Raw genomic sequence first — 11,677 nt, forward strand, 5'->3', positions numbered from 1 at the left:
TGCCCATGTCACCCTAATAAAAATGGGATTTAAATGAAGCTCTGGTCTCACAATACACAGCCTACAGTGACATGCAGATTGTATTCCCAGTTATCTGACATGTCCAACTCAGGCTCTCTGTTCCTTAAGAAAGACTTCGCTGTCTTTTTGAACGTCACATTAGGAACGTCTTTCGCTATCTTCATCAATGCTTAGTGGAATCTGCCTCATTCAGATCCACTGGATATTTCCTCATCAGGCTTCTTCACCCAGAACATAATCTACCCTCCCTATACCTGCATAAGATTATGAATCCCTTTTTCTATTCTCTCTCTTTTTTTTTGGGGGGGGGGGGGGGAGGGGAGGAGAGAGTAATCTGTGATTACCCCTCTAATTTCACAGGCGGCACATCTAGATTTATTATAACAGTAGAACATTTACAGTACACAACACAAAAACGAAAGGCTGTGGTTTGGTAGGATCATCACCACAGCTCATCATAATTCAGGAATGTGTTTCAAAAGCAGAATAAAAGATTACACGGTGAAAATACTTTGGAGTCTTTGGGTGTCCTAAAGAGGCCTTGATTTAAATAAAAACCCAAACAATAACCAACTCTCCTACAGGACAATCTTTGGTGGAAGCTGAGTTAACGTAACTGATCCCAACTTTGGAGTGACTGAAAGTCTCACAGTTCTAGAGAGCCCACTCAGTATAAAACTTGCTATATTAAATGTAGCTGAAAACATGCCCCGCTACAGTGTTTCAGGATTGATTACTTGGGTTTCTTGCAAGTTTAGGATCTTCTGTGTGCTCCATGCATATTGTAGATTGCAGATTGAGTGCACGCTGGCTTCAAGAGAATAAGATTGTAAACTCAACACTTAATCACATATAGTATAGTACTGAGCTGGTTGGAAGGGAGAGCAGATGCAGTTACAAGTCTTGGAAGCAGAGCAATAAGATAAAGAAGATGCTGACTAATACGAAAGCAGCTCTTATGGCTATGATCATTGTAAAAATGCGTGGGGAGTGAGATGCACAGAGCTGAGCTGATTGCCTGGCTTAAATTTGCATGTGCAGAAGCTCTGATTAATCCTTTCCAAAGGAAAGGGTTTAACCAAACTCAAATTTAAATTGGCAGCGAGCTGGGAAACGATGCCCCCACATCCACAATTGTGAATTACAGAAGCTGAAGATTGTCACAGGACTGATTGGTACTTGTCTACACAGCAGCATGAAATGATATTTGGAGTTTTCTGTGAGTGCATTTGGAAAGGGGGGGGGGGGAGGGTCAACCAGGAGAAACCTTATGTGATTTGTGGTACGACATTTGTAGTATGGTTAAAGTCAAGGTGGGCAGGGGAGAGGGAGGAAGGAGAATCAGAACAAAAATGACCTTCCCTCATCCTGCTGCTGCTATCATGAAGAGAGGAGTTTTCTCCTCCTTCCTAGAAAGTCAAATAGGGACAGCCACTGAGTTGCAGAGCTTAGAAAGAGCTCCTTGCTCTGCCAATTGCTTAAAGCCAACCAGGAAGTTCACCAAGACCTTGTTTTGTGCAGGTGACCCCCTAAAACAGTGACCATGATGGGATTCCGGGCAGGCACGATCTGCATTGATCCAGTTGCAAGACTGGAAAGGGTACTATTCTCAAAAGTGCCCACGTAGCTTAGGAGCCTAAGGCACTTGAAATTCAACAGGTCTTGGTTGCTTCTGAAAAGGGATCTTTAACATTTTTGGCCAGAGCCAAAACTGAAAACTGATTGCTGCAATTTTACTGGTTACTGGGAAGTGGCAGAAATAAAAAAAAAAGTTTGATTACATTTCTTAAGTTGTGCGTACATTCAGAAAAGTGATTTAAATGGTCACATTTGGATTGTGTAGCTCTGTCTACTGAACAGTAAAAAAGTCAAAGCCTTATGAAATCAGGGTTGCCAAAAAACCCAGAAGCTCCATAGTACATTCTGCCACGTGCATTTAAAACAGTGAACTTTAGATGATACAGGGAGATCACAACTCCATTTTTAATTGATCAGGTTGAGGTTGTCGTGCTGGCAACTTGAGAGGTGTGTGTGTGTGGGGGGGAATGAGTTGATCTGGAAAAATCAGATTAGTAGGGCAACAAGATGCAATTTTCAGAGTTTTCTGATCATAACCAAAATTCCAGTGGTTGGTAGATTGAGCAAAATGAACTCATCTGAACAGAGTGCTCCTGTACGTAGTTAAAACTATTCACCTGTTGGGTTTACTAGCAGGATTGTTAGTTTGTGTACAATTTTAACTTGCTTTTCATAAAAAGTGCTTGAGGAATGAGATGTCAACTGCCAACATCCTGGTTGGAAAATTCAATCCATAACAAACCTAAGTAAAGAAATTGAGGAAAATACTCTCAGCTGTCAAAGCTACTGTACATTTCCCATTCTCCCTTTCTATCCTACCTGGCAGTGTAAGATAGCTAGATCTGACTTACCGGTAACTCCGGTCTTCCTTACGGACACTAATTGGCAAGAAAGCAAAGAGCTGGATCCTAGCAGGAGTCTGAAGAAGGATTTGCTCATACTTTTCCATCAGTACTTTTCACAAAAGGTCAAGCATTCCAAGTAACAGACATTAGAGCAACAGAGCTCTATAGTAACTTTTTCAAGTAAAAAAAAAAAAAACTGACACACCCATAAAATAAAGAACCTAGGTTTGGGAATCCAGTTATCAGCTACAATGGGTCCAGTTCTCATCCCATTTATGCTGGTGTAACTATTTACTGCCATGGAGTGGCTCCTCATTTACACCAGATTCAGGCCCATAGTACCTACATTTCTCCTTCCTTCCCTCCACTACCTCGCCAAGTGAAGTTCACAGTTCAGGGCAAAGTTCTGTCTCCAGGTTCCACGAAGGACCATAACAGGGGATTGCAAAGGTGCAGGGATGAATTTGCGCCCGAATGCTAAGCCTCATCTGTATGCCTTGTATTTCACAGTCTGACATCGCAGATGTTCCAGGCATTCCGCATTCATCTATTCCAGCAGTAACGCATTTGATAAGTTATTTTTAAAAACAAACAACCAACCAAGCCATCCACACACAAACTATATCCTCAGTTTAGTTGGGGAGAAACATTACATCCAAGAAACTCAGAAACGGGTCTACAGTACTTCCATTTTCTAGGATGGCTGACAGATTTTGTAGCTGTGGTTTTTCCTAGGCAGACCCTAACTTGAAACACAACAGACAAGCAGCAGGAAGTTGCCCACCTTTTAAAAAAAGGCTCTAAACCTGAGCTAGACTAACCACATCACCGACCGCCAGCAATCTATGCTCCTTATTTTCAAGTATTCTTCCCTCCCCTACCTGAGTATTAAGCACATCAGGTCAAGTTCTTTACCCTTGGTTACTTTTGTACAGCCCCGCTGAAGTCAGAGCTGCACCAGTCCACCAGCAAAATGTGGCTCGTGTCATTCTGACTACAGTGTGGGTTGGGCAGGGGAAGATGAATTGTGTTTCATTAATCCTCTCCCATTTGGTGGCAGACAAGTTTGTTCTAATTCTCCCTCCCTGGCTGTTATGTTAACAGTGAGCCATAGGACTAAATGTTTTGCTTTGCATAGCAAAGATCTGCTGATATGTAGTTTCAATGTACCTTTTATGTTCCTTGAACAGCTATTTGGGCACCTGGCAGCTCAAAGTCATAGGTCTGGAGTTCTTGCAAAGCAGTTTCCCATGAGACTGGAAAGTCTTGTGTTTAAATGATTGGACCCGATTCTACCCTCATTTACACCAGCTTTACACTTGTGAGACTCTGCTGGATTTACAAGTCACACACTGATTGACACCAGTGAGAAAGGAGAACCCCCCCGCTACATACTCTGTTCAATAAAGCTAACAGTTTCTCGGAGGACCTGTCTATCTTGTAAGATGGCAGAGCCTAACACCAGTCCCACACCATCTATTTACAAACTTTTAAAACCTCGGCAAATCAACGCTGTCTTAAGATTTTCCCCCGTGCAAGGCCAGAGAATTCAAGGAGATGTTGAGAGTGTAACCAAGGGCAGAATTTTCCCTTCATTTTCAGTGCAAAGCTCTAGGTCATTTTTATTCAGTTGTCAAATTAAATTGGAAACAAAATCATGGCTACGCTTTTAAGAGCCAGCTCAAAGACTACTGGCGTCAACAGGACTGTCTCCATTGACTTCAAATAGGCATTGGATCAGGCCCTTAGAAAATGAGAGTCATGGAGACCTTCCCGAGATCGCCCTCTTCTAGGATGTCCACTAGGAGAGTGGCTTCTCTGGATACACCAGGCATTTAAAAAAAGGACACCACTATTAATGATCATCAGCCAAAAGCATCCCTATCGTCCGACATTTAGAAGTGTTTTCTTGGGTGAAATAGCTTGAAAAACAAAACAGATTTGACAGGGACTGCTTTGCTACCTGGTACTTCCCATTAAACGTGGACACTTATTAATTAAGGATACTTGCCTTTTTCCTTCCTGTGTGAAAAGGCACTCTGTGAGACTAACAATTCCTGAAGAGGGCAACTGTACTCCTGCTCAGCCACCAACCGTAACATGACAAATATCACAATGAACTTCCACACTAAACAACTACATTTTCCCCTAAACTCAAGTGTGATACACTAACATTTTAAATTATATTATAAATACTAAGCGACTGTTCTTTTCCTTAGTAACACAGTAGGATCATGGTATTTCTGGAGTGTAGCCAAATGTGACAGGAAGAATGTGTCTGAAAGATTGCTATGCCGATACTTCCAGCCATACGTACCTGATCCCAAAGAGCTGATCCAAAGCTCATTGAAGTCCTTCCATTGACTTCAACAGGTTTTGGATCAGGTCCATAGAAAGATACATTTTCATGTATTACACCTGCAGACAGTGAAAATTGCCTATTACATCTGCAATGAGTAAAACCTGCCTATAGGCAAGAAGGCCAACAGAGGGCCTATGCAATACTTAAAACAGGTCTTCTATGGTGCAGAGGTCTTGTGGCAGACTAGTGGCACGTGTCAATTTTACTCCGCGTGCATATGATAAACACACACACACACTCTCCTCATCAAGTTCCCAATCTACAGCTCCTGATTTTGTGATGACATTGATTAACAGTTGGGAAGAGTTGTCCTTTGGTCTCTTCCAGAATTCCCCTTGGTAAGAGGTGGGGCCGGGGGAGGAGGAGGGGGGAAGAGAATCATGACAACCTTTCTACTTCAAACTCATTTCTTCTCCAGAGCATTAGCTTGTCCTGACTGATTTGCTCTAGCATCCTAACTGTATGCTAGTATCAGTGGTAATTCATTTTATCCCTGCTGGATTTCCCCCCACTGAAGCCAGGAAGTATGGAGTATTACCGGTTTAAATAAGAATCTAAAAAAATACTGGGGAAAACCAGCAACTCAAAAAGGATGGGGAAAACCTCGAGAGCCTGGCATTCAATATCCTGAAACTATCTAACATAACTTAAAATGCCTTAACTGAGTATCAAATAATATTTGAAAAAAATATTGCTATGTTGCTTGTTTCGACTAAGATTGAAGGTCCTGTGAGATATGCACACCCCCCATTTCTCTCAGACTGTTTAAGGCTTTTGCCTTCCAGATTTGGAAGGAAAGGGTGCTGAAGCAAATGGGTCAATGCTGGGTAGCTCTTTAGTCCTGGAAGACAGAGAAGCAATAGAGACAGATCCTGCAATAGCCTGTTTGTTGGTCTGAGAAACCACTTTGTATGCTGCTATGGGTTGGACTTCCAGACCCTGCCCATCTTCCGGACTGTAGTGACGGGAATACTTTGATAGAGACTGTGGACGGAAAGGCTTACTAACCATTGAACCCAAGACGGCTTCTTGGGGGAGTGCATGTCCTTGGTTTTTATCATTAGGAATGCAACCATGATCTTTAAATGTACCTTTAGGAGGAATGCCTTCTTGGGTCTCTACTGGTCTTATGGAATGAGACGGAAGGTTGGCTGGCTGAATAAACCCTACCCTGGAGTACTGAGCGCTAGATGAGACAGACAATCCGCACGTTCCTGTATCCAAGTTTCGGAACTTGAAGTTATCTACATGTTGGACATCACCAGTTTGACCTAGGAAAGAGGCTGGAGCGTGAGGCTCCTTAGAAACGTTATGAGCAGTCAACTCTTCCAAGCTTTTCTTTTTTGTGAAAGGGGCACGTAGGAATACATCTGCCTCTTCTGGCTGCCTGACAGACACATTGCTCTTGGAGATGAAGGGAGCTTTGGTAAAGATGTCCAGCTCATCATGCACTATTCTTGAGCTTCGGAAAGGAGCCGTGGCAAAGACATCTGGCTCATTGAAAATCTCTCCGGAGTGCTGCTGGAAGGCTGTAAACAGAGCTTTCCCCCTCCGGCTCTGGGAAGGCTGGGGCTTGGAATCTTCTTTGGAAGCCATACATTTTTCCTTGAGTGTGGATTGCAACTTACTGGACTCCTCTTCTTCTTCTGAGTCCATAAGTAAAGGCCTGGACCCACTACAATCTAAGATGTCCACCTCATGGTCTGTCCCCTCTCCCTCACTGCTGTGGAAGGAACTGTTGCTTGAAGGCCCACCTCTTGTGAAGTAATCAGATTCCGAATTGTGCTGAGTTTTCGCTTCGAGCATCTCAGGCTGGCCTTTGTACAGAGGAAGTACGTCGGTAGCAGCAGACAGTTTACTGTGCTCAGTCGTTAGGTCAGGATATACAGCTTGTTCCCTCTGCAAACCTATAAGAACAAAACAAGAGCATTACTCGAGGGGCTATATCCATGTAGTCATAAACGCAAAAGAAACTTAACCACATCAGAAACGTCATGATGATCAGATATAAACTGCCACACATGGAAAATGGGAAAATAAAATTAAGAACAGGCAAGGCATTCACTGTACACAAACTGGAAAAAAAAACAAACATAAAAACCAAAGAAAAACTCATCACTTCCTAACAATTAAGGACACCACAAGTAAAACATGTTAAAAAGAGATGTAAGATGTTAGATACGCATACATTCCAATTCAACATTCCCTCCTGATGCCGTTCTATGAGGATCTTTTTAGGTCACCCACAAGAACCACAACCTATGTGGGTTTTTGTTTCAGAGAACTGCTGTCTAGAGTGAAGTACCAGTGAACAGACAGGTCTCGGTATAATCAACACTGCCTATTGACATAACAGCCCCCTACGTGCAAATAGCAGTAGAGTAGAACCTCGATTTTACAAATATCAATCTTACAAATGACTTCTTATATTAACCATCTTTTCTGACGGGGAGGGCGGAAAAATCATAACAAGTTGACATCATTCACTTTCTGATGCGTTCAGTGCCTTGCAAATCACTTTGCAGTGGCTTGAAAAACAAAAACGAACAACAAAGTGCACCACACTGCAACTTATGCACCATACCTATTGCAAAGTTGAGGTCTTCAATTTTATGAACTCTTGGATTTTACGAATGCCTCAATTTCCAATTAGCTCATCAAATAGGGGTTCTACGGTATATTGTTGGGCATTTTTAAAATACTTAATTTTGTTTCTGGGAGCGGACTCACAGAAAAGTGACAATACACTTAGGGCATGTAAAATACACACACTGACGTCCCTTACTGCGAAAGTAGTAGGTGTTTTAAAAGAAATAAACGTGTTCCCCTTAGCAAGGATTTTGTATCAAATCTGGTAATTTTCACAATGGTATTCAAGCCATTGCAAAACAGACAGTGTTAAATTTAAACAACCCTATATAAATGATTACAAATGAAATATCTAACATGACCCTAATGGACTAGCTTGGTTCTAGGTGTTAGTAAGACATTACTAATAAAGGAAGAAGTGGACACTTACTATCCTGCTGTCTTCTAGTTACAGAAGCCCAAGAGTTGGCTTGTTTTTGCCTTATGAATCACACAGACAGTTATCAGAATACAAGATATCTTACCTTCAAAGAACTATTAGCAGGTTAGAAGTATGTCATTGGACTCATGTTAGCAAGAGGATAGGAAAAAGGCACATGAAAAACTAAGCAGTATAGATTCCAGACAAAAAGATTTGCGTTTTGGTAAGTGATATTCATCGAGCGATAGGACAGAAAGATGCACCAACACTTCCTTTTGCTTTAAACAAAACACCTCACAGTTTTGAAAACTTGCATGATCACCCCCTCCTCCTGCCAACCTCTGCGTATATTAAATATGGAAACACGCTGAACTTCAGGGCATAAAACAGATAATAGATTACACCCATTTCTCATAATTAAAGACACAATACTCAGACAGCCAAATGATTGTTTATTGGGAAACTTTCACTTAAGAAACATTACACTGTAAAGTAAAACAGTGTAGATATAGGTGAGCATTTTCTAAGATACTGTACAAAAATACTGTCTACCTTCTCTGAAGCGTATGTTGTCAGCAATGATTTAAACTTAAATACTAATCTCAGTTCAACTATAGTAACAAAAAGGCCTAATTATAGATTTTTTTTTCCCTCCTTCCAAGAGGTTGATTATATATTTCCCAAGCTGGGTGCTGTTGTGTGATTTTTAAAGCAGCAGCTGACAAAGACCAGGACTTGGAGAAGCCTTTCTGAATTATGCAGTTACATTGGAACATGATGTGGTACAGGAAGATAAGAAGGAAAAAAAGAGGGCCATGAGCGTGTATCATCACAGATGTAACATACATGCAAATTACACTATAATCTTATAATGCAAACTATTCAATATTTCACTAGACAAATCATTTTACCAGAATGATTTTTCTTCCTTCAGTGTTATCTACAATCACTGTGTACAGAGTATGATCAATAAAAAGGTAGAGATGGGAGGGAAAACAGGTTCAATATGATTTAAGCCCCAATCAGTTAAGGACAGTAGCAGCAACCATCTGAACAGAATATGGGGATAGCACCGGATAAGTACATTGTCAAGGTTAGGAAGGTAGCATAATTTGTTCCATGACATTCTGCTCTCTGCCTTTGTTGTTAGCTTCCGATAGGCAAAGCAGCTGCCCTGTGGCAGCTATTCCAAACTATGGGCTGTCAGGGCAGCTGCAGTTTGTGCACGTGTCCTGTGCAAGGCTTTCAGCCCATGCCAGACCAGTGGCTCTGGGCTAGGCCTACATCCTGCAGAGACGCATGCAAGGGAATTAGAAGCTCTCCTGGGTAGCCACTGCGCCTTCCACGCCTCAATACCTCACTCAGGCTTAAGTGTAGAGGGCCATGTACATTCGGGAGTGAAATTCACCTCTGTAGAAGACCAAGTCAAGGCCTCTGCACCATTTAGTGAGACTTAAGTGCCCAAAACAGTGCTTATGCAGAGCCTAGATCTTGTGCTGGCCTCTTGCACCGGGGCCAGTTTCACCCTGAGCCTATGTAATAGTTGCTGGAAGGTACTACAAGAATTAGATCATATTAAAGATTTTAAAGACAAACAAGTATGTATAGGTGTGCCACTTGAGATGCCATGTGTCGACAGAAATGGAGTTCTAGGCAAGCGTACAGTGGTTGCCATCAGAATCTCAGCATTTGCCAATGGTTACCACACCAGTACCTATGCTATCACACTTGTTTCCTATTCTAACTACAAGTGGGGGAAACCTGGCTCCCCAACATCATTATGAGTTAACTGTCCTCTGATAGGAGCTGTTCTTTTTTAAATGGCCAGCCACTGTATTCTAGCATATTGCTATCATATGACAAATAAAGACTAGCAGAAATGCAGTAAAGGTATACAAGTCTGAGGTGCCACCTTGGCTTAGTTGGGACAGCACTGTCCAAGAGAGGGGCCAGCCACCCCTCAGTGTAACTTCTGATGGTTCAATGCTTTTACAAGGTAATTAACCTTTTAGTTGTGAGGGCGATATTAACAGAGAAGGACAAAGATCTACCATAATTCATCACCAACGGAAATTTTCCTGCATCTTTTCCTGAAGGAAGAAAATGTGAAAATTTTGAGCGGTACCCTTTAAAATTAATCAAATCAATCACTCGGCCCCACAATGGATTCAACATTGATGAAGGATCCAGGCCCATGTTATAAGTTCTCTGGTTCTCTCCGTGCATTTCACCAACACTAAGAGAAGAGTAAGGATTAGCTACAAGAGTAGCAAGCGCACCACTCCCATCACCAACAAAACAAGAAGATGCCAAGCTTTGTTAAAATATTTAGGGGTGTCCCCTTTTGGACAGGGGCAGTAAACCAATGGGTTTGTTCTTACAGCTATATAAAAACGATTTAAGCGAGTTAAAAAAAATATAGGGAGATAGGCTAAACTTACAGACTCTGAAGTGCTCAAGGTCTGCATGAGGGTGGTGTAAAAGTTAACAAACTACTCTATGACAGGAATAGGGAGGCAGTTCTATTCGGCCCAAGCCCCAGGTTTTGTCGCTGATTAGTCTGGAGGAGCATGCAATGTAAACATTAGTGCAAGTGGATCCTTTAAGTTAGCTACTATAGATAGTCTCCAACATGATGGGTGGTCCAACAATTCCCATTCCAGGTCAAAGAGAGAGACCAAGGTGACTGAGGCACTCAAGGGAAGGAGATTTCTACTTTAAAAGGGTACCAGCCATATCATTCTATGTCATGGGTGAAGGGCAGAAAGGACCATTCCACAAATAGCTGTGGTTAGAATGTAAAAGGCAGGCTTAGTGAAACTACGACAGTGCAGCTAGCTTTGAAATCCTGCCCATTTTATTTCACGGCACCGTTTCCAGTCAGACTATCGGTAGGCAAGCTAAACAAGATGCCTGGTTGCCTTTTATGAACACACGGAACACCCACAATCTCCACACAGCAGTTTCTTGGCATCCTCTACAGGTCCAGTGGCCAACCTCGATAAAGTTGTGCAAGAATGGGATGCACACAACCTCTTTTTGTTGGGAGATGGTACTCTAACACTTTAGCATGCCGAGAAATACACTGCCAATGGACAGCTGCCCTTACACAAAAGCTAGAACTATGTTTTGATAACTTGTTCCCCCCCTCGTATACAATACATGGCAGAAATTTTTAGACTTCAAACATTGTACTAAAGAAAACACTTCAAGAAAATCGACTTGCTTTACCTTCTTCAGAGAGAAGGTAAATATTAAAAATATACATTCTGGGATAGATCAGGATCTGCACAATGCCGCAGTGTAGAATACTCACAACAAACAGATGTAGTGCACATTGCTACAGTAAGTACAGACACACAAAAAATCAACTTTAAGTGATAACTGCTGCTTTGAGACTTTAGTTTGCATAGATTAGCAACACATAAAACCTGTAATAACCTTAATGCTTATAGTGGGCGAGAGGGAAGAGACAGCTTGTTACAGGTTAGAATATCAACACTTGAACGGCTTCTTCTTTTTATGAACCTTGTGCAGTAATTGCAAGATACTAAAATAATTAAGGCAAGAAAACGAAACATACACTGAACAGCTTTTGCCGTCGGCTAGGAGGGCTGATCCAATACACATTCAAGTCAATGGGAAACTTTCCATTGACTTTAATGGACACTGGATCAGGCCCTACAATTAGAACCTTTGAAAGAATACAGGTATTGACAGAACAGAGGTTGCCTTTCCATGGAGTAATTCCGCTTATTTTGTCCCAAACATTTTATCTAGACAAAGCCATAAAGATACTATCGTCTGATGTTGACTGGGTAAAACTAATACAATAGCTGGAACACACGGCTATTGGCTAGG

General features: G+C 41.8%; 1 protein-coding gene across 5 annotated transcripts in view; it reads right to left on the reverse strand.

Moving 5' to 3' along the window:
* Positions 1 to 329: 329 nt before the first annotated feature.
* The window catches only part of AAK1 (AP2 associated kinase 1), a 125,846-nt gene continuing 114,498 nt past the window's right edge, over positions 330 to 11,677 (reverse strand). For all 5 annotated transcript variants that reach the window (XM_077805964.1, XM_077805962.1, XM_077805961.1 and 2 more), the window contains one exon: positions 330 to 6,713. In XM_077805964.1, the coding sequence (XP_077662090.1) occupies positions 5,572 to 6,713 (1,142 nt within the window). In that variant the 3' untranslated portion in view covers positions 330 to 5,571. The remainder of the gene's footprint in view (positions 6,714 to 11,677) is intronic.

Source organism: Eretmochelys imbricata, chromosome 26 (genome assembly GCF_965152235.1).
Source record: "Eretmochelys imbricata isolate rEreImb1 chromosome 26, rEreImb1.hap1, whole genome shotgun sequence".
NCBI classification, from domain to species: domain Eukaryota; kingdom Metazoa; phylum Chordata; order Testudines; family Cheloniidae; genus Eretmochelys; species Eretmochelys imbricata.